The sequence below is a fragment of the Neomonachus schauinslandi genome, chromosome 5 (assembly GCF_002201575.2).
Source record: "Neomonachus schauinslandi chromosome 5, ASM220157v2, whole genome shotgun sequence".
Classification (NCBI taxonomy): domain Eukaryota; kingdom Metazoa; phylum Chordata; class Mammalia; order Carnivora; family Phocidae; genus Neomonachus; species Neomonachus schauinslandi.
This window is the reverse complement of record NC_058407.1, coordinates 160,148,779-160,167,138: the sequence shown is the minus strand read 5'-3', so window position 1 is coordinate 160,167,138 and position 18,360 is coordinate 160,148,779. Positions and strand designations below refer to the sequence as shown.

The 18,360-nt window shown below is 59.2% G+C and overlaps 3 protein-coding genes across 4 annotated transcripts; 2 read left to right on the top strand and 1 right to left on the bottom strand.

Moving 5' to 3' along the window:
* The first annotated feature begins 693 nt into the window (after positions 1 to 693).
* VKORC1 (vitamin K epoxide reductase complex subunit 1) lies at positions 694 to 2,742 on the top strand. 2 transcript variants are annotated; one of them, XM_021700603.2, is made up of 3 exons: positions 694 to 941; positions 1,684 to 1,793; positions 2,283 to 2,742. In XM_021700603.2, the coding sequence occupies exons 1-3, from the start codon at positions 769 to 771 to the stop codon at positions 2,489 to 2,491; spliced, it is 492 nt and encodes a 163-aa protein (XP_021556278.1). In that variant the 5' UTR covers positions 694 to 768; the 3' UTR covers positions 2,492 to 2,742. The 2 variants fall into 2 exon arrangements, with proteins under 2 accessions (XP_021556278.1, XP_021556279.1); XM_021700604.2 differs by lacking the exon at positions 1,684 to 1,793 and having other exon boundaries at positions 2,283 to 2,735.
* A 1,406-nt stretch (positions 2,743 to 4,148) lies between these two features.
* PRSS53 (serine protease 53) lies at positions 4,149 to 8,634 on the top strand. The gene is made up of 10 exons (XM_021700405.1): positions 4,149 to 4,206; positions 5,130 to 5,150; positions 5,256 to 5,418; positions 5,763 to 6,028; positions 6,122 to 6,276; positions 6,441 to 6,660; positions 7,458 to 7,608; positions 7,696 to 7,940; positions 8,024 to 8,169; positions 8,404 to 8,634. Exons 1-10 carry the CDS (start codon positions 4,149 to 4,151, stop codon positions 8,632 to 8,634), a joined length of 1,656 nt encoding a protein of 551 aa, XP_021556080.1.
* Positions 8,635 to 9,264: 630 nt separating this feature from the next.
* On the bottom strand, positions 9,265 to 16,478 carry ZNF646 (zinc finger protein 646). Its single transcript, XM_021700602.2, has 2 exons — positions 11,135 to 16,478; positions 9,265 to 9,851 (listed from the first exon to the last, which is right to left on the bottom strand). The coding sequence occupies exons 1-2, from the start codon at positions 16,476 to 16,478 to the stop codon at positions 9,730 to 9,732; spliced, it is 5,466 nt and encodes a 1,821-aa protein (XP_021556277.1). The 3' UTR covers positions 9,265 to 9,729.
* Between the last annotated feature and the right edge of the window lie 1,882 nt (positions 16,479 to 18,360).

The window sequence follows — 18,360 nt, the reverse complement described above, 5'->3', positions numbered from 1 at the left end:
CAGATGAGAAGGAAGGAGAGGCGTAGGAGAGATGGGTCATCAATAAATGGGATGTCTGCGAGGGAAAGAGCACAGCTAGCCCACCGAAGGCTTGGAAAAGAGGGACCGTTGGGTTGATCCAGACTCGGGTTTTGCCAGGCTGGAGCCACGGCAGAACACAGGTTAGGATAATGTCAAGGGTTTGGCGGTGCTAATAGAGCTGGGAATTTAACGGCGAGAGGAAGAGAGGGAGAGAGGCTGGCCTGCAGGTGGCGCTGATAAGGCAGGAGGGAATAGCTGAGCAAACTATGACCACTGGAGATTAGAGTCCTAATTTCAGTGAAAAGGCTGGTTCTTGATCGGATCGCAGTATTCGCTGGATTCCCTGGTATGCCGGCCCCTAGTCCCTGGATGTTCCAAAGTTTAGAACAGAGCTCGGCATAGCGTAAACGCTACATTAATATAATTTTTAAAACCTCGGGGACTCCATTTCCCTTGAGGCATTGCGGCCGCTTCGACTACAACTCCCATTATGCCTGGCAGGCCGTGTGCTCTGTAATTACCCCTCCCTAATCTGGTTTTCCAATCCCAGCGTTCCTCTCTGTTTTCCTACCTTGCCACAGCACGCCTGTCAAAGTCGTAGGAACAACCAATTGGATCAGGGAATGAGAGACCAGGAAGGCCAATCGCCCGGTCAGAGGGGCGGGAGAAGGCGTGGCCACATCCTGCCCTGCCCCTGCTCCGTGGCTGCTTCCCTGCGGGCGGTTGCCTCGGGCGGGACCAGAAGACATGGGCGCTACCTGGGTGAACCCTGGATGGGTGCGGCTCGCACTGTGCCTCGCGGGTTTAGTGCTCTCTCTCTACGCGCTGCACGTGAAGGCGGCGCGCGCCCGGGACCGGGATTACCGCGCGCTCTGCGACGTGGGTACCGCCATCAGCTGCTCGCGCGTTTTCTCCTCCAGGTGCGCGCAGGAGTCGAAGGCTCGAGAGGCTGGTCTGCTCGTCTTGGCGGCCAGGTTGCCAGATGATTCTGGAGCTGGGGATCGGCCGCATGGCGGCGGGGCAGCTCGAGGGGGCGTTGCCTGGGGGGAGACGGTGTGTCCGAGATAGGAGTGTGGGGCCTGGGGCGGGGGCACTGTGGTTATTCTGGCGAGTAGCACGGAGATCCTTATGCCAAGCAATAACGGTAACCGGGGTAGAAGGGGGAATGGGATAGCGTATAGGGACTGGTGATGGTTTTGAGGTCTTGAGGATGGCCGTGACTGGGGATAAGGCGGCCAGGTCTGTGCTTGAGGGCCTGGGGTTGACCGAATACAGAGGAGGGGAGTGGGCGGCCAGGAAGCTGGAGATTTAGAGGTCCAGGGCAGAGAGATTCTGCACCTGATTCCCTGTAAAGCAAGGCCAATTGTTCTACCTACTTTGCCATCTTAAGAATTACTGAAGGTCTAGGATGTAAAGAGGGGCATATGGTGGAGCCATGGCCAGGCCTGGCCTGGCCTGGGGATAGGGGAGGACAGGGACATTGAAATGGAATCCTGACGTGGCCAAAGGGAGGCCAGCCGGGAGCTCACTGACCCTTGGACTCAGGAGGGCGTGGGGAGGGAAGGGGACGGCCAGCCTAGGTGGCTTGTTGGAAATCACCCCACCAGGACAGGGCCAAGGCCCTGGGTTGCCACTCCTAACCTGGGTCCTGCCGTCCACCAGGTGGGGCCGGGGCTTCGGACTGGTGGAACATGTGCTCGGCCAGGACAGCATCCTCAATCAGTCCAATAGCATATTCGGTTGCATCTTCTACACTTTACAGCTGTTGTTGGGTGAGTGGCCCCGCCCCTTCCCTGCAGACCCCACCTCTTCCTAACAGGCCACTTCCCCCTTGGCCAGCCCAGCCCCTTCCCTTGCAATCTTGGTGACCCAGCCAGCCGAGATAGCCAGCGGCTCATCACTGAGCCCCCTGGGGGCGGGAACTAACGAGTCTTTCCCTTGGTTTAGTTACTGTCGGAGCCAGAAGGGCCCTTAAAGACTTCCTAGGACTCACTCCACTTTTGTGGAAAAGACTCAAAAGTTACTCTCTGAGGGGACTCCAAGGACTGCTTCTCTTTCATCACATGCAGAGCTCAGCAGGAAGATTCACTATTTGGGTTCCAGGGATCATTGAACAGATAGGAGAACCAAGGCCTTGGTGAGGCCCATCAGAGCCTCCTCCCCAGCAGCCTCTGAGATCTGGGTGGTACCATGAAGTCAAGGCAGTGTTCTAGAGATGACCAGTCCCTGAAGCCCATGCCTGAGCCTTGTCTGCCTTGCAGGTTGCCTCCGGGCCCGCTGGGCATCTATCCTGCTGGTGCTGAGTTCCCTGGTGTCTCTTGTCGGTTCTGTCTACCTGGCCTGGATCCTATTCTTCGTACTCTATGATTTCTGCATCGTTTGCATCACCACCTATGCCATCAATGTGGGCCTAGTGGTGCTCAGTTTCCGGAAGGTCCAGGAACCGCAGGGCAAGGTCAAGGGGCACTGAGCCCTCACCCAAGCCAGGCTGACCTCATGCTCTGCTTTGGCATGTGAGCCTTGCCCAAGGGGGCCATGTCTGGGTCCTTAGAAGAGTCTGCAACCCGACCCCACCATACTCCCACACAGGACAACGGACCAAATGTGCCACTCTCTCCTCCACGCTAGTGCCTCTGGCTCTGTCCCCAAGGGCTGGTTTCCGAAGCTCCTGCCATTGCCCAAGGAGGGAAGGTTCTGAGCAATAAAATTTCTTAAATAAACTGGCTAAGTCTGAGCCATCTGTCTGCGAGGGACCCTAGTGCTGGGCCTCCCCCAGTCTTGCCTCCTCTGGACTGGAAGGATGTGAGTCCGAGGGAGAGTGGAGGGCCTGCCTGGAAAGGGTGGTTAGTCCCTTCTCTGGCGTGTGGAGTAAGACTTGGGGTGCCATCAGCCCCACCCACAAGAAACAGGCTGGCAGCTTGTCCTTGCTGCCCAACGAGAGCCAGGCTTTCTCTTCTGGGAGGGCCAAGCACACACTTGAAAGCGCAAACTACCCTCCTAGTTCTGTGCATGCTAGCCGGGAAGTTCTTCCTGTGGTCTAACCTTAACCCCTCCAACTGCCTTACCACCACCCCAAGCCAGTCTTGGCAACCCTGGGAGACCAGGGACACGTTTTGAGTATTTCTGTTTTATTTTTCCTAATATATACTAAGCACCTTACCCACATGCCAAGCACTGCTGAAGAACATGACGTATGTTAACTCATGTAGCCCTTATATATCCAGTTATATGAGGTAGATGCTCTTACCCCTATCTTGATGAGGAAACTGCGGTACAGAGAGGGTAAGTAATTTACCTAAGATCACACAGCTGGTGCCAGGGAGGGGGTTAAGGTGCCCTCGGGATTCGGATCCACCGGGGCTGTCTGGCTCATGTCTATGCTCTTAACACAGCTGCCTCTGTGTTGGGGTCAGGGTTCCTGAGCAGTTTGGGCTGGCCTGAGTTGGAAGTGGGGAAGAGAAAAAGAGTGCGCCCTGAGTGTTCTTCCCTCCCGACTGAGTCTTCCACCACCTGCCAGAAAGGTGGGCGCCGCTGTAACCCTGGTCCCTGGGAAGGCAGCAGAGAGGTGCTGAGATTTGTCAGTCGTGCTGCCGGTACAGAGCCCTGGTCTTCAGTCCCCAGCCCTGCACACGCAGCCTCTGAAGCAAGGTGGGAGAAGGTATGTGAGACCCACCTGCACGTGGGCCTGGGAGAGAGGTGGGGAAGCTGAAATAAAGTGAGACCTGGGAGTCTGCCCACAGTGCCCTTCCCAGTCCCCAGAGGACAGCTTCCACGCTGGGGGCAAGTCTACTCTATGTCAGACTCTGGTCCGGGCATTTTCACATTCAGCAATTCTGAGTTCACGGACAGGCTAATTGGCCAGGGTCGCTCAGGCAGTTAACTGGGGGAACTAGGGTTTGAACCCACGCAGTCTGGCCATGGCGGAGCTGCCCGGAGGGGTGGTGAAGAGCCCAGGGTAACAAAGTTGCAGCCCCAGAGCTAGGAGCCACTGGCTCCCTTCCCGGCCTGAGGAAAAGCAAGGACACCTGACTCTTAGCCAACCGGGGGCGGAGCAGAGGTGGAGCTAGGGAGACCCAGGTGGCCTCTCCGAAAAGCGGAGTACGGGCGGCAGAGTGGCCTGGAGCAGCATGCAGCCGAGCTGGGGACCAGGGCTGCTCATCCTGGGAGCAGCGGTCCTCATCGAGGGTGAGCCACCCGTGTGTGAGTGGGGAGGGGTGTGGTATGGTGGGCGTTCAGGGACTGGCCACCCTCTGTCCCAGCAGCCTTGCAGCTCAGTGTGGTGAGGGCGCATGTCTGGGGCGACAGTCGGCCCGAGCCTGTGTCTGGCTGTGGAGCAGGGGAGGTGGATGTGGCCACCTGTGACAAAACGGATGGGACTTTCTTGGGCCAGATGACAGTCTGTGTCTGCAGTCACTGTGCCTGTGTGTGTACCCTGCGCCCCTCTCTGCCTCTCTACTTCCAGAATGACCTTCGGCAGGTTCTGGGAGCCCTTTGGCTCTGTCTCTCCATCTCTCTGTCCCATCTCCCCTGGCCTCTCCTGGCCCAGATGTTGATGTGCCTGTGATGGGACACAGGCAGGGCAGGGGATCCTTTGGTAGAGTTTCTGGCGGATTCTGGAAAGGTCGGGGAGTCTGAGTCGTCAGAACAGGGGTGGGGTGAGTCTCCATCTCTTGGAGCCCTCCCCAACTTGAACATAACGTCGGCCTCTAATCCTTCCTCTTAGGCATCGAGGCTGAGGGCACAATTAAGCTAATGCTCTCCACATACACAGGCCGCCTCCCTGACTCAGTGGCGGGGGCTGGAGTTGGGGGTTCTGAAGCCTGGAGGAGGGCTGGACCCGTCCCAAGCTGAACCCTGGCCCTGCTTCTCAGGCCTAGGAGTGCTGAGCACAGCTGAAGGAGGAGAATTAATTACTGAGTGTACACTCTGAATAGGTTCTAATAAAAGCTCTTTCTTGACCTCATATATTTTCATTCTGGGAGGGGCTGGTAAGGTAGCTGCAGTCATAGACAAGGACCCAGGGCCCATCCCCCCAAACCTCTGCCTCTGCCAAGGCTGGGCCCACCAGGTAAGGCTCCCCCATCTCACCTGTGTCTCTCTCTTCCCAGGTCTTCAAGCAGCTCAGCACGGTAAGCTCTGGGGACATGGGGTCAGGCCTTTCTTGGATCTGGCTCAGGCCTGTGGTGAGGGCAGGACAGGGGTCTTCTGTCAGTCTGATCCACCCCTCTTTACAGTATGTGGGCAGCGTGGCCCTGGCCCCCCTGAGCCTCAGGAGGGCATCACAGTACCTGGCGAGTGGCCATGGCAAGCGAGTGTGAGGAGGCAGGGGGTCCACATCTGCAGTGGATCCCTGGTGGCGGACACCTGGGTCCTCACTGCTGCTCATTGCTTTGAAAAGTGAGTCATGGCTGGGGTCAAGCTGAGTTTCTGGCTTTTGGCCGGAGGGGTGGGGGGGGGGAGTGGGTGATATGTCCCCAAACCCCATAAAACTGACCCCTGCCCCTAGAATAACAAAGTACCATTTACTGAGTGTGCCATGTGCTTGGTACACATTATCAAGTTAATCTGAACCGTTTGTGGTAGAAGCCTTACGAAAGAGAAAACAGAGTTTTGGGGGAGGGAAGGAGCTGGCTTAAAGCTCTGGGCTGATTTCTGCCCCTTTCACCTACCCAGTGGTGTCTCCCATGGTGTTACTGTCCCCCTTTGCATTCAATGCCTCGGCCTTGTCCCTCCCCTTCCAGGGCAGCAATGACAGGACTGAACTCCTGGTCAGTTGTCCTGGGTTCTCTGCAACAAGAGGGGCTGAGCCCAGGGGCCGAGGAGGTGGGGGTGACGGCTCTGCAGCTGCCAAGGGCCTATAACCACTACAGCCAGGGCTCAGACCTGGCCCTGCTACGACTTGCCCACCCCGTGGCCCACGCACCCCTCTGCTTGCCCCAACCTACCCATCGCTTTCCTTTTGGGACCTCCTGCTGGGCCACTGGCTGGGATCAGGACACCAATGGTGGTAAGCGCTCGCCCAAGGTCACACAGCCCCAGCTGCCAGCTGTCCGTCTGCTCAGTCTCCCTTGCTCCCCACCAACCCCCTTTCTCGTGCCAGCTCCCAGGACTCTGCGGAATCTGCGCCTGCGTCTAATCAGCCGCCCCACATGTAACTGCCTCTACGACCGGCTGCACCAGCGGCTGCTGGCTAGCCCAGCTCGGCCGGGGATGCTGTGTGGGGGCGCCCAGCCTGGGGTGCAGGGGCCCTGTCAGGTCTGATGGGGGAGACAAGGGAAGGGAACAGAGGGGGAGGGGGCCTAGCCCTGGGCTCGGTGCTCAGTCCACAGGGTTGGGTGGAATGCCACTGTTAGAGGACAGGGTGTCTGCCCATGGCTGGGGCTCAAATGTCCACCCTTGACTCCTTTGCCTGGCTCCAGGGGGATTCTGGGGGCCCCGTGCTGTGCCGTGAGCCTGACGGACACTGGGTTCAGGCTGGGATCATCAGCTTTGCATCAAGCTGTGCCCAAGAAGACACCCCTGTGCTGCTGACCAGCATGGCTGCTCACAGCTCCTGGCTGCAGGCTCGAGCTCAGGGGGCGGCCTTCCTGTCCCAGAACCCGGGGACCCCGGAGATCAGTGACGAGGACAGCTGTGTAGGTATGAGCAGGGGGCGTTAAGGAGTGGGACAGGCGGGGACACCCAGGCCTGCGTAATAAGGACTTCTGGGCAGCAGATAGAAGCACAGTGAAGCAAATTTCAGCTCAGAATAGAGAATTGGGACAAGGTATTCACATACTGTCAGGGGCTAATTAGGGGGCTTTTAAGGCCCCTTTCAGCCCTTAAGAGAGGAAAAGCCCCATTTAGGGCTGAGAGGCAGAGATACTTTAGAACTTTGTGCATTTAGAGTTTAGGTAAGAAGAGGGATCTGAGATCTAACTGAAGGTTCTGGGAGTAAGCTGCAAGTTTCCAAGCAGGGACCCAGGGAGATGGGACAGGGTAGGGCTCCCACTCAAACTTCTAGCCATGCCCCTGGGATGCCAGGCTAACATGCAAATTGCATGCAAAAGAATTCCTAGGACGGAAGCTGTGTCTTGATGCTAAGAGAAGTACTAGTGAGCCAGGAATTCTGGGGCCAGTCCAAGCCCGGAGGGGTGCAGAGAGATGGGGTGGGAGAATGAGGAGCAGGGCCACTCTCATGAGGCTAGACAATCGGGGTGTAAAAGCTTAGGCCCCGGCTTTTGAGTCTCAAGTTGGCTACCTGCCTGTGGTTACTGAGCTAGAAAGTCACTTAACCTCTCTGGGACTGTGGTTACTTCGGTAATGAGGGTAACAAAATCCAAAATTTAAAAGGATCCTGTGAGGATCTGATAGTACGTGGGAAGTGCTTAGCACAGGGCCAGGCATGCAGTGAGCACTTAGCAAGAAGGCAGGTGATGTCATCCCATCTGTTCCAGCCTGTGGATCCTTGAGGAGAGAAGGTCCCCAGGCAGGAGCCCCCTCCCCATGGCCCTGGGATGCCAGGCTGAAGCACCAGGGGAAGCTGGCCTGTGGTGGAGCCCTGGTGTCAGAGGAGGTCGTGCTGACTGCTGCCCACTGCTTCATCGGGTGAGCCATGTCTCTCTTGCCTTTGTGCCCCCTTCGCCCTGGCCAGCAGCCCTGCCACCTGATGCTGTCAATGCTGCTTCTGCCCAGGCGCCAGACCCCAGAGGAATGGAGCATTGGGCTGGGGGCCGGACCAGAGGAGCGGGGCCTGAAGCAAATCGTCCTGCATGGGGCTTACACCCACCCAGAGGGGGGCTACGATGTGGCCCTCCTGTTGCTGGCCCAACCCGTGACACTAGGCCCCAGCCTTCGGCCGCTCTGCCTGCCCTATTCTGACCACCATCTGCCCGATGGGGAACGTGGCTGGGTCCTGGGGCTGCCCCGTCAAGGAGCAGGTACGTAGGACAGGCCCACCAGCAGCCGTCCATCCATCCCAGAGGCCACTGGGGCAGCTGGGTCTTTTCCCTTGCCCTTACAGGCGCCAGTTCCCCTCAGACAGTGCCTGTGACCCTCTTGGGACCCAGGGCCTGCAGCCGGCTGCATGCAACTCTTGGGAGCGACAGCGTCCCCATTCTGCCAGGGATGGTGTGTTCCAGTGTTGTGGGTGAGCCGCCCCACTGTGAGGTGAGCCCCGGTCCCCCAAGCCTTACCCCACCGACCCCTGGCATCTTTATTCTGTAACTCACGAACAGACCTCCTGCCAGGCTTGGCCTCCAGACCTGCCTCTCACTTGAAATGGGGCCTTTCTGCCAACTGGTTCCCAGACAGCCAGAGCCTCGGCCCGGCCCCTAGCCCCTCCTGCCCCCACAGCAGCCTAGGGAGAAGAGGAAGTCACCCAGTGTCACCTGACCCCTACAGGGCCTGTCCGGGGCACCCCTGGTGCACGAGGTGAGGGGCACATGGTTCCTGGCTGGGCTACACAGCTTTGGAGATGCCTGCCAAGGCCCCGCAAGGCCTGCGGTCTTCGTGGCGCTCCCTGCCTATGAGAACTGGGTCAGCAGTTTGGACTGGCGGGTCTATTTTGCTGAGGAGCCGGAGCCCGAGACCGAGCCCGGAAGCTGCTCCGCCAACACGAGTATGTGGCCCTAGGGCCTCCCTGCTGACCCGTCCCTCTCCAGACCCATGCTCTCTCAATCCAGGGAAAGATCTGTTCTGACCCACCCCTAGCTGCCCTGGGGGGTGTGGGGGGTAAGTGGACAAAATTCTGGTTCTTCATCATTGTGACTTGGAGCAGGCCTCTCAACTTCTTCAAACCTCAGTTTTCTCATCTGTCATGGGGGTTAAGTAGTACCTTCTTCCTCTTCCTTCCAGGGAGGGAGGAAAGTTCTGAGGATGAGGCCAACCCCACCCTCCTTCCTCTTCCTGACAGGCAAACCAGCTGGCTGTTGACAGGTGGCTCTGGGACGCTGCAGACACAGTGAGACAAATCCTACGTCACTGCCCCTGCCCCTCTCCCATCCTCACCCCCCACCCCCACCCCCCGTGATCCCAGGCACTGGGACGGGCCCAACAGCCCAGCGGGCTCTGGGAAGGAGCCTGTCTGGACCGGCGGCTGCCCTTACTCCTCACCCTGCAGGACAGGGAGATGTCGCCTGTGGATGCTCCCCCACACCCAGCTCTGCTGTGTGACACAGGCGTCCCCAGCCTTCCCTAGTCTTCATCCCCTCAGATATGATCACACCAGCCACTTACTTTGAAAATTCGTCTGTTTGTTTTTTTAGGGGGTGGGGGAGCAATTTTCCTTTTTTTAAAACTTAAATAAATTGTTACAAAATAGACTTTAGAAAATAAGTTACAAATTGTAGCAAAAGGCTCTCCTTCCACAGGCAACATTCCCACCTGTGGCTCTCTGAATCAGCCTCTCCCTGGTGTTGGAATCTGGCTGGTGATGGTGGCCCCACATCGTGGCAGAGCCTGGCACCGGGTTTCCTGCAGGGCTGGTCACAGGGAAGAGCATAGTGACAAAAGGCTGGGGAAAGGAGAGCCTTCAAGGACAGGGACATGAGGAACACCTTACCCCCTCCTTGGGCAAGAAGCCAGATCTGGGTCCTCTGCACAGTGGGAGAGGAGAGTAAGAGATGGGGATGCCTAACTACTCCTGAGCAAAACATGGAGATCAAGCCTTTCCCTGCAACCCGCCACCCCCCCCCCCCCCCCCTATTCTGATCTTTGGAGACTTGAAGTTTAGAGGGAGAAGCTGAGGTCTGCAGGCCACTGGGGTGAAGGATCCAGAAGTGAGGTCGTGGGGGTGGGAGGAGGGGGCAATGACAAGTCCCCTCTCCCCGCCGCTGGTGCCTTTGGGACTCCTGGGGAGAAAGAGAGGTGGTCACTGACTGAGGGCGGCAAACCCCACACAGCTTGCACCCCATTCCCTAGGCCTGCAGGCCATCCTGCCGCCATCCCCCATGGCCCCAGAGGCCTGCATGAGAACTCCCAATTACTTTTCCAGGCCTGATTAACTGGCTTCTCGCTCATTCCCTTGAGGTCACAAGAAATCTTTTATCCTGAAAGCCATCTCGTCAGCTCTCAGGGGACTCTCACCCACCATTGCCTCCTTCCCTGACAATCTCTGGTCAAGGACCTGCCATCTTAGAGACACCAACCCTTGGTGGCCACTAAATGGAATGGGTCCTGGGAGAAGGCCTACAGATCTCTAGGGGAGGCCGAAGGCGTGAGCCCAGGGCTCAGCAACAGGCTGCCTCACTCCCCCATAGCTTCATCCCCCAGCTGGGCTGGGTGGAGTGACTTTCCAGGGAGGTTCCCCCTGATAGAGGATGGGAGATAGGGGCTAATGCCTGTTGTTGCTACAGCTGGGCCTGGCTTCAAAGAAACAATTATCTGTGACTCAGTCCTCCAGTTAAAGGTGTGTTGGTGGGAAGGGGGGTATGCAGGTAGAAAGAGTGGTTTGGTTGGCTCCTAAAAAGGAGATGCGCAGCAAAGAAAGGGTTCAATGAGGGGAAGAAGAGGCATGGGGAGTATCAGTAGCAAAGGACCAAAGGCCTAGTTTCCAAGAAATGAGGAGGGGGACCAGAGACAAGATGCAGGGAAGAGGGACAGGGAGCTGGGGGCCAACCGGTGGCCTGGTTTCCCTGGCCAAGTCAGCACAAAAGCCACAGAACAGTCTAGTCTGGGGGTGCCTCCCACGCCCATTCCTCACTCTCCTGCTCCCTGCCCCCTCAAGGAAAGAGCACCGCCTAGACCATATTTTTCTCTGGAAATCATTCCTTTACTGGCTGGATCAGGGGAGTTCCCAGATGTGATAGCCAGATAGCTGCCTCCCCTCCCCTCCCCTAACAAAAAGCCCCTTCCTCTCCGGCTCCTGCACAGCAGCCTCTGCCCCTGCGCACACCCTATCCCACCCCATTGTCCAACCCACCATGCTGTTGGCCTGGCCCAGGGTTCCAATCTCAGCCCTCACAAGGAAGCATCCTCAAACTAGTCTTCTCCACATTCAAGCCCCCCGGCCCCCTGACACCTCTTGGAAGCCATAGGACCCTCTCCTCTCCTTCCTCCCCCCCCCCCCCCCGCTCTGTGCCCACCTCCTCTGGGACCTTTCCGTCCTCTGCCCAAGCCATTCACGCCCCCGTACCAGAGCTGGCCACTGTCCATTCCTCCTGGTGCTGCTGCTGGTGCTGCTGGAAGCTGATTCGGCGACGGAAGTGGCGGGGACAATGAGGGCAGGTGAAGGGCCCCTCCCGAGGTGCATGGACCCGCCCGTGACCCTCCAGCCGGGCAGCTGTCCGGAAGGCCTTGCCACAGACGCTGCAGCGGTGGCGCTTGGGGTCTGTGTGGGTCCTGCCATGGTTCTTAAGGGACAGCAGGTTGGGTAGAAGTTTGGGGCAGAGGGAGCAGGGGTAGAGTCCAGTGGTGTGGGCCTTCTGATGGTTCAGCAGGCTACCGGCGTGGCGGTAGGACCGCCCACACTGGGCACAGCGGAACGGCCGTTCCTCGTCTTCAGCCGCCGTGGACTTTACTCCTTGCCCCCCATCAGCTCTCCCAGCATTCTCTCCTGGGGCCCTGGGGGGTTCCGGTGGGGCCTTCTGGATTTCCCCTTGGCCGGGGCTATCCACCTCATCCTCCACAGTCCCACCTTCAGGCCCTGTGGCCTCCTGTATCTGGGGTGGCATCTGACCGAGGCCGCTGGCCTGAGTGTGCAGGTGGCTGGCTAGTTCATGATGGGACTGGAAGGCCTTACCACAGTCGGGGCAGGCGAAGGTCTGGGCAGCTATGTGGTTGCGGCTGTGGCTCTTAGCGGCCCCAGGGTTCGAGAACTCCTTGGAGCAGGGCAGGCAATGGCGGCAGTCTGTCTCGGCGGTGCTGTGGCGGTTCAAAGGGCCTTCCGACTGGCAGTACGTCCTGCCACAACGGCTGCGGGAAGAGGGGGGACTCTCGGGCTGGAGCTGAGGTCGGCTGTCTGCACCGTGCCAGCTAGCCACAGGACTCAGACTAGGTCCGTTGGGCTGGGTGTTGCCAAGATGGCAAGGACTCTGGGGGATACTGTCCTCTGACTCATCTGCTGGCTTGGTCAGTACCTGACCCCGAGGAACCCAGTCTCCGCCGTGACTCACCGGCCCCCCGTCTCCTTGCCTCCCTTTGGCATTCCCCACGTCCCCGGATCCCGGCTCGGTGGGTTCCGAACCTGCTGCCCCGATGGGGCTCGGACTCTGCTCCCCCAGCCTCCTGGCTCCATCCTCCAGCTGGAGAACTGACTCAGGACCACCCGACCTGTCCTCTAGTCCCTGGTCATCGGCCAGGGTCCCCTCACTGTCCTCTGTGCCTCTCTGCCCACTTTTGGTCTCCTCTTCATGCTCCCGCAGGTGCTGCTCCAGGGCTCCCCGGCCAGGGAAACCCCGGCCACACAGGGCACAGCGCACAGCTGCCCGCCGGGATAGCCCTGCTCGCCGCCGCCGGCTCTCTGAGTGCAGCCGCTGGTGGTCCTTCAGAGCCATGCTGTTGGAGTAGGTCTTGGGGCACGTGGGGCAGCTGTACTGGCCGGTCTCGTGGCTGCGCCGGTGGTTCAGGAGGCTGCCGGCATGGCGGTAGGTGCGCCCACACTGCCCGCACCTGAAGGGCCGATCTTCCCGTGTCAGCTTCCGGGTGCCCCCGCCCCGCTCGGCGTGGACCCGCTGGTGGCTGGCCAGCTGCTTCCGCAGGCGGAAGGCCTTCCCACATTCGCCGCAGCGGAACCGCCGGGGATCTGCGTGGATGCGCCGGTGGTTCTTGAGGGACATGAGGTTTGAGAAGCCTTTGGAGCAGGCCTGGCAGCCAAAGTGGCCAGTCTGGTGGCTCTGCCGGTGATTGATGAGGCTGCCAGCGTGCTTGTACGACCGGCCGCACACCTCACAGCTGAAGGGCCGCTCGGCGCTGGCCTCGGTTTGGCAGCTCTTCTCTGCCGTCTCCAACCTCGGCTCCACCTCCTCCCCCTTCACGGTGGCCTCCCCCCACTCCTCCTCTTTCACCCTTGCCACCTCCTCCAAGGGCTCCACTTTAAGCTCTTCCTGGAACTTTCCCCCATCTGCCTGCCCCAGCCCTTCTCCTGCCACGTTCTGAGGCTCGCTGCTGCCTCCGGCCTCTGGGGCGGGCCCCACCTGGGGCTCAGAGCCCTTGCAGCGCGGGTGGTTTCGCAGGTGATTCCGGTAGGCAGCCAGGTTGGGGTAGCAGCGGGAGCAGACGGGACAGATGAAGTCTCCAGTCTGGTGGATCTTGCGGTGGTTCACCAGGCTGCCCCCGTGGCGATAGGTCTTGCCACACTGGTTGCAGCGGAAGGGGCGGGGCTGGGCCTCTGGCGGACTTTCCTCCCCCCGCATGCAAAGGCTGTCTACAACCATAGCACCTGCTCCCTCTCCAGACTTTGTGTCCCCACCCTCCCCAGAGAGAGAGGTCACCGTGCCCTCAAAGACACGGACATCACCTGCAACCCTTCCCATGGCATCGCCTGACTCTCCTAAGTGGCTGGGAGCTTCGTCTGTGGTGTTCCCAGAACTCTGGCTTTGGTGGTGACGCTCCAAGCTCCCTAGGTCATCGTAGGTCTGACCGCAGCAGCCACAGATGTGCCCATAACCAGCTCCGTCCAGCGCCTCCACCTCACGCTGCAGCTGATTCAACAGCTCTGCTTCCGAGAGCTGCAGCGGAGGGCTCCGGGCGGAGGCTGGCCCTGCGGCTCCTTCCTCCTCCCCCTCCTCCTCCTCCCCCTCGGTCAGGCCAGAGGAGTCGTGAGCCTGGCGCCGGTGAAGCCTGTAGCCAGCCCGTCCCGGGAAGATCATGCCGCAGAGGCAGCAGAGGAAAGGTTGTGCAGGGGCGGCCTCCCCGGGCCCGTGGTTCTGGAAGTGGCTGCGCAGGGCAGGCAGAGAGTCAAACTCCTTCGGGCAGAGGGAGCACTGATAGATGCCAGGCGGGTGGCAGGGCCTGTGGCTCAGCAGGCCGGTGGCATGAGGGAAAGAATGCCCACAGTCCGAACACGTGTGGGAGAGCTCCGCCTGCCAGCCAGTGACAGCTTCGTCGGGAGAGTGGTTCGGGGAGCTGGGCTGGCCAGGGGCCCGGTTCTGGTCTTCATCCACCCCAGTGAGACCATCACAGAAGCGAGTCCCATTGCTTTCCTCATCGCCTGGGATGTCCAAGTTGTCTAGGAAACAGGCCTCCTTCCTTTCCAGCCCTTCCTCAGTACCCCTGCTCTCTTTATCACCCTGGATACGGGCCTCCGCCCGCTCGAGCCCACATCTAGCCCTTTCGGCTTCAGTCTGGAGACAGCCCCCATCGCTTTCCGAGCTGCCTGCGGTTCCATTAGGATCGCCCCCTGAAGGGTCTCGCGGACAGTCCAGGCCCTCGCTGTTCCCCACCAAGTCCTGGGCCCAGTTCCCGCCTGACGGGAGTTTGGCTTCACCCCCACTGCCAGCACTGCTGGCCCACCTCCCGTGCTGCTGGCCCCACCGCCCACTGTGGCGCCGCAAATGGTTCTTCATGGCGGCCATAGTGTGGAAGTGCTTGGCGCAGGCCCCACAGCTGAAGTCCCCCGTCTGGTGGGTCTGCCTGTGGTTGATAAGGCTGCCTGAGTGGCGATAGCTCTTTCCACAATCTTGGCAGGCAAACGCCCGAGGAGGGGACGCCCTGGTCTCTGTCCTGCTGTCTTCCCCTTCCCCATGGGTCCGGCCGTGACGTTCAAGGCTCTCAGGGTCTTCAAAGAGCATCCCACACACGCTACAGATCTGTGGTGCTGTCCTATTTGCTGCTGGGGGGACATCGGCCGCAGCCGCCTCCTCTTCATGTTTGCACCCACGCCCCTGATCTGTATGTAGGGCTGCCTCTGCTTCCACTTGGTCAGGAGGGAGCTCTCCCTTGAGGTGGCTGGGGGGACCCTCAGCCCCTGGGCCTGCGCTGCGGCGAGCAGCTTTGCAATGGACCCGCACGTGGTTACGCAGGGCCATAAGGTTGGGGTACTTGCGGGGACAGAGTGAGCACTGGTAATCTCCTGTCCGATGGCTGTGGCGGTGGTTCACCAGGCTCCCCCGGTGGCGGTAAGCCCGACCACACTCGTCGCACTTATAGGGGCGGTGGTCCAGGGTGGTGGCGGGGACCTCTTTCTCTTTGTGGGGGGTATCAGCCACAGGCAGGGGGGCTGGTGGCACTGATGGCTGCCCGTCCTCCCCAGCTCCCTGCCGGGGTCTGTGATGAGCCCGCACATGGTTTTTGAGGGCAGCCGCGTTGAACAGCTGCTTGGAACAGATGGAGCAGGGGTAGACACCCGTCTGGTGGCTCTTGCGATGGTTGATGAGGCTCCCAGCATGGCGGTAAGTGCGGCCGCAGTCCCCACAGCGGAAAGGCCGGTACTCCTCCAGGCCACCGTCCTCCAGGTTGCCAGAGGCGCTGCGCTCCCCAGAGCAGTTCAGCATCTGTGTAGTCGGGAGCTGGTCCTGGCTGCTCTCCTCCGCATGCCCATTGGTGGCGGGCGTCCCTTTCCCTTCCCATAGCCGCTCCTGCCTTTCGCCCTCATGGGACTCTTGGTGGTCCAGCAGCTCTCGGGGGAGCCGGAAGGCACGGGGACAGTGAGGACACTGGTAAGGCTGATACTGGGCATGGAGTCGGGAGTGGTTCTTCAGGGCCATGAGGTTAGAGAACTCCTTGAAGCAGATGGCACAAGGGTAGACGCCCAGGCTGTGGCTCTGGCGATGATTGGTCAGGCTCCCGGCATGCTTGTAAGTCTTGCCACACTGAGCGCATTTGTACCGCCGTTCCTCCTCAGCACGAGGTGACTGAGGGGGCTCATGGCCCCCGGCAAAATTCACTACGGATTCAGCCAAATACTGTTCCAAATTGCTAAGGAGGCTGCTGGCTGCGGTGGGGAGCGGGGTGGCTCTGGCAGAACTGGTAGTGGGCCCCCAGCCCTCTGCACCCCCCTCAGAATCTGGCTGCCTTTCCCAGCCTTCTCTTTGTCTGGTGGGTGGATCCTCCCTAGTGCTCAGAGCTGCCCTGGGGTCAGGCCCAGACTCACAGCCAGATGTCTCTTCGGCATGTTTTTTCTGGCTCATCCAGCTTTCCCCAGGGCTGAGCCTCTGGTCCCTAGAGTCAGAGGATGCTGCTTCCCCCCGCAGGCGCGAAATGACTTCCTTGGAGCGGGGAGGCCTGCGCCTACGGCGGCCCTCGGGAGCATGAGTCCTCATGTGGCTCTTGAGGGCCACGGGATTGGTAAAGTCCTTGCCACAGGTGGTACAGGGGAAAAGACCCGTCTCGTGGGTCCGCCGGTGGTTGACCAAGCTCCCTGGGTGACGGTAGCCCCGCCCACACTGCTGACAGCGGTAGGGCCGAGGGATGCTGTCTGCCTCCTCACTGTCCTGCTGGGAAGATGGATGGAGCAGCTCGCGGTGCCGGGACAGTTCCGGGAGACTAGGAAAGTGGCGCTGACAGTCAGAGCAGCTGAGTGAGGTGAGCGTGTCCTCCATGGGGCAGTGTGGCAGAAACCTGGAGGTTCAGGAACACCAGGCAAGTGGCAGCAGCATCTTCCTCTGGGAGGCCTAGGAAGAGGGGGTGGTGGTCAGAAGGAAGGCCTGAGTTAACTTTGCCTCTTGGCTCTCCAAGCAACAAGCTCATGAGAGATCACAGAAATGTTCCCCAAGCAGTAATGCCCGGGGACTTGCTTTCTGCTAGATCTGAAAGCACCCCTCATTTAAGGCCTCCCTGCACAAAAGCTCCCCAAATATGGAAGCTCCCCTAGGCCTAATTCATCCCTAGAGATAGAGATAAGGACATTGAAGTCTAGAGGGATGCAACCTTATCTCTGATCACAGACTTACCTACCTCTATTCATCAGACCAAATCCAAAAAATCTACTGTCCCTAACACTCTCCTCTGTATAATTCTGAAACAACCAACCAACCTATCTCCTGTGACCTCTTAAAAGGAAACCTGAACCTTTTCTAGGACCTTCAATGTGCGAAGTCCAATCCTCTCTCCTTGACCCCTCAGCTAAACAGAGTGACCTAGAGGCACTGAAAAGCAGTCTTTTTCTTCAGTTGACAGCTGAGGACCTGAGAGGTAGGGTTAGACCCTCTTCAGAGAAAGGGCTGGCTCGTTCCCCCACCTCCCCTATTCCTTTCAGGGTCACAAGGTCTCTTTTCTAAGACTCTCTTGGCCACTTCCTTCACCTACTTCCCCTGAACCCAAATTATCTCGTATCTTGGAAATTCCAACTCATTTCTGGTTGTTCTCCACCCCCTACCTTTTTCTTTCTTACCCTTCTCATTTTTTCTCCTATCTCCTCTTAAAATATGCATGGTGACATGAACACATGCTAAGTGGGCATTACCATGTGCGGGGCACTGTGCTAAGTAAAGAATATTCGTTGTGTCACTGAATCCTCGAAACACACTGCAGCGCCTGTTATCCCAGCTTACACAGGAGCAAACGCAATGACTGGGGCAATCTTCTTTCCAAAGCCCTTACTCTCTCCATAGCAGGCCCCTATGCCTCCTCCATCACCTTGGCCTGCGCTTATTCTTCACTCCCATGGGACCCCTATACACACAACTCATATCTCCGGATCTAAACCCCCTCACTGAACCTGCTCCCCGACTTCTCACCTCACAAAGCCCCTTCGTTCGAACCCCTTCTCCTGATCAACCACCAACCAGGTCTTCTCGCCTCACTCATCTCCTCGGCCAATTTCCTCTCAGGACCCCTACCTCGCTCGGGTGGCCCCTTTTCGTTCCCGCCGCGGGTGAGTCCGTTGGGGACCGCGAACGGGAGCGCGCCTGCGCACTGGGACCCTCACCCTAACTGCAGCCGCGCTCCCCAAGGGGTGGCTGTGGGGGGCTCTCGCGCTCCCACACACGCACACTTCGCCAGGGTTCCTGGGAGGCGGGAAAGGAGGAAAAGAAGGAAAGGAGAAAACGGAGGAGGAAAGAGGGAGAGGAAAGAGGGCGCAGCTGGCCGGAGCCAGAGTCTACCCCCAGCTCCGCGGACACTTCCTATTGTTACTAGGAAACAGGAAGTGTCCTAGCCGCAAAAGGTTCCCCTCGAAAGCTCTGCCTCGAGAACACTTCCTGTGCCGCCTCCAAGCAGCGGTTCTACACAGACACACTTCCGGGGCTAAGGGAGAGGTAGCTGATACGCGACTCTGACCCCGCCCAGGAGGGTCAAAGCGCTGCGTTGTTTTGCACCAGTCTTAGCCACACTTCCGGCAAGAGCTGCGAAAATTGTTCCGATGCATATTGGTTGAAAGCAGAAGAGGAAAAAATGCGTTCTGCTGCTCTGGCCTCGGTACTTTAGCGACACTTTTCGTGGAGCTCCCTGAAAACCTTCCCAAGACAGATGGAGGGAGTTTCA

Coding starts and splice junctions, on each gene's coding strand:
- ZNF646 (XM_021700602.2), bottom strand. CDS start 16,478: ATGGAGGACACGCTCACCTCACTCAGCTGCTCTGACTGTCAGCGCCAC. Junction 9,852..11,134: donor ATGGACAGTGGCCAGCTCTG/GTACGGGGGCGT, acceptor CTTTCTCCCCAG/GAGTCCCAAAGGCACCAGCG.
- PRSS53 (XM_021700405.1), top strand. CDS start 4,149: ATGCAGCCGAGCTGGGGACCAGGGCTGCTCATCCTGGGAGCAGCGGTC. Junction 4,207..5,129: donor AGCAGCGGTCCTCATCGAGG/GTGAGCCACCCG, acceptor CTCTCTTCCCAG/GTCTTCAAGCAGCTCAGCAC. Junction 5,419..5,762: donor GCTGCTCATTGCTTTGAAAA/GTGAGTCATGGC, acceptor CTCCCCTTCCAG/GGCAGCAATGACAGGACTGA.
- VKORC1 (XM_021700603.2), top strand. CDS start 769: ATGGGCGCTACCTGGGTGAACCCTGGATGGGTGCGGCTCGCACTGTGC. Junction 942..1,683: donor TCGCGCGTTTTCTCCTCCAG/GTGCGCGCAGGA, acceptor GCCGTCCACCAG/GTGGGGCCGGGGCTTCGGAC. Junction 1,794..2,282: donor CACTTTACAGCTGTTGTTGG/GTGAGTGGCCCC, acceptor TCTGCCTTGCAG/GTTGCCTCCGGGCCCGCTGG.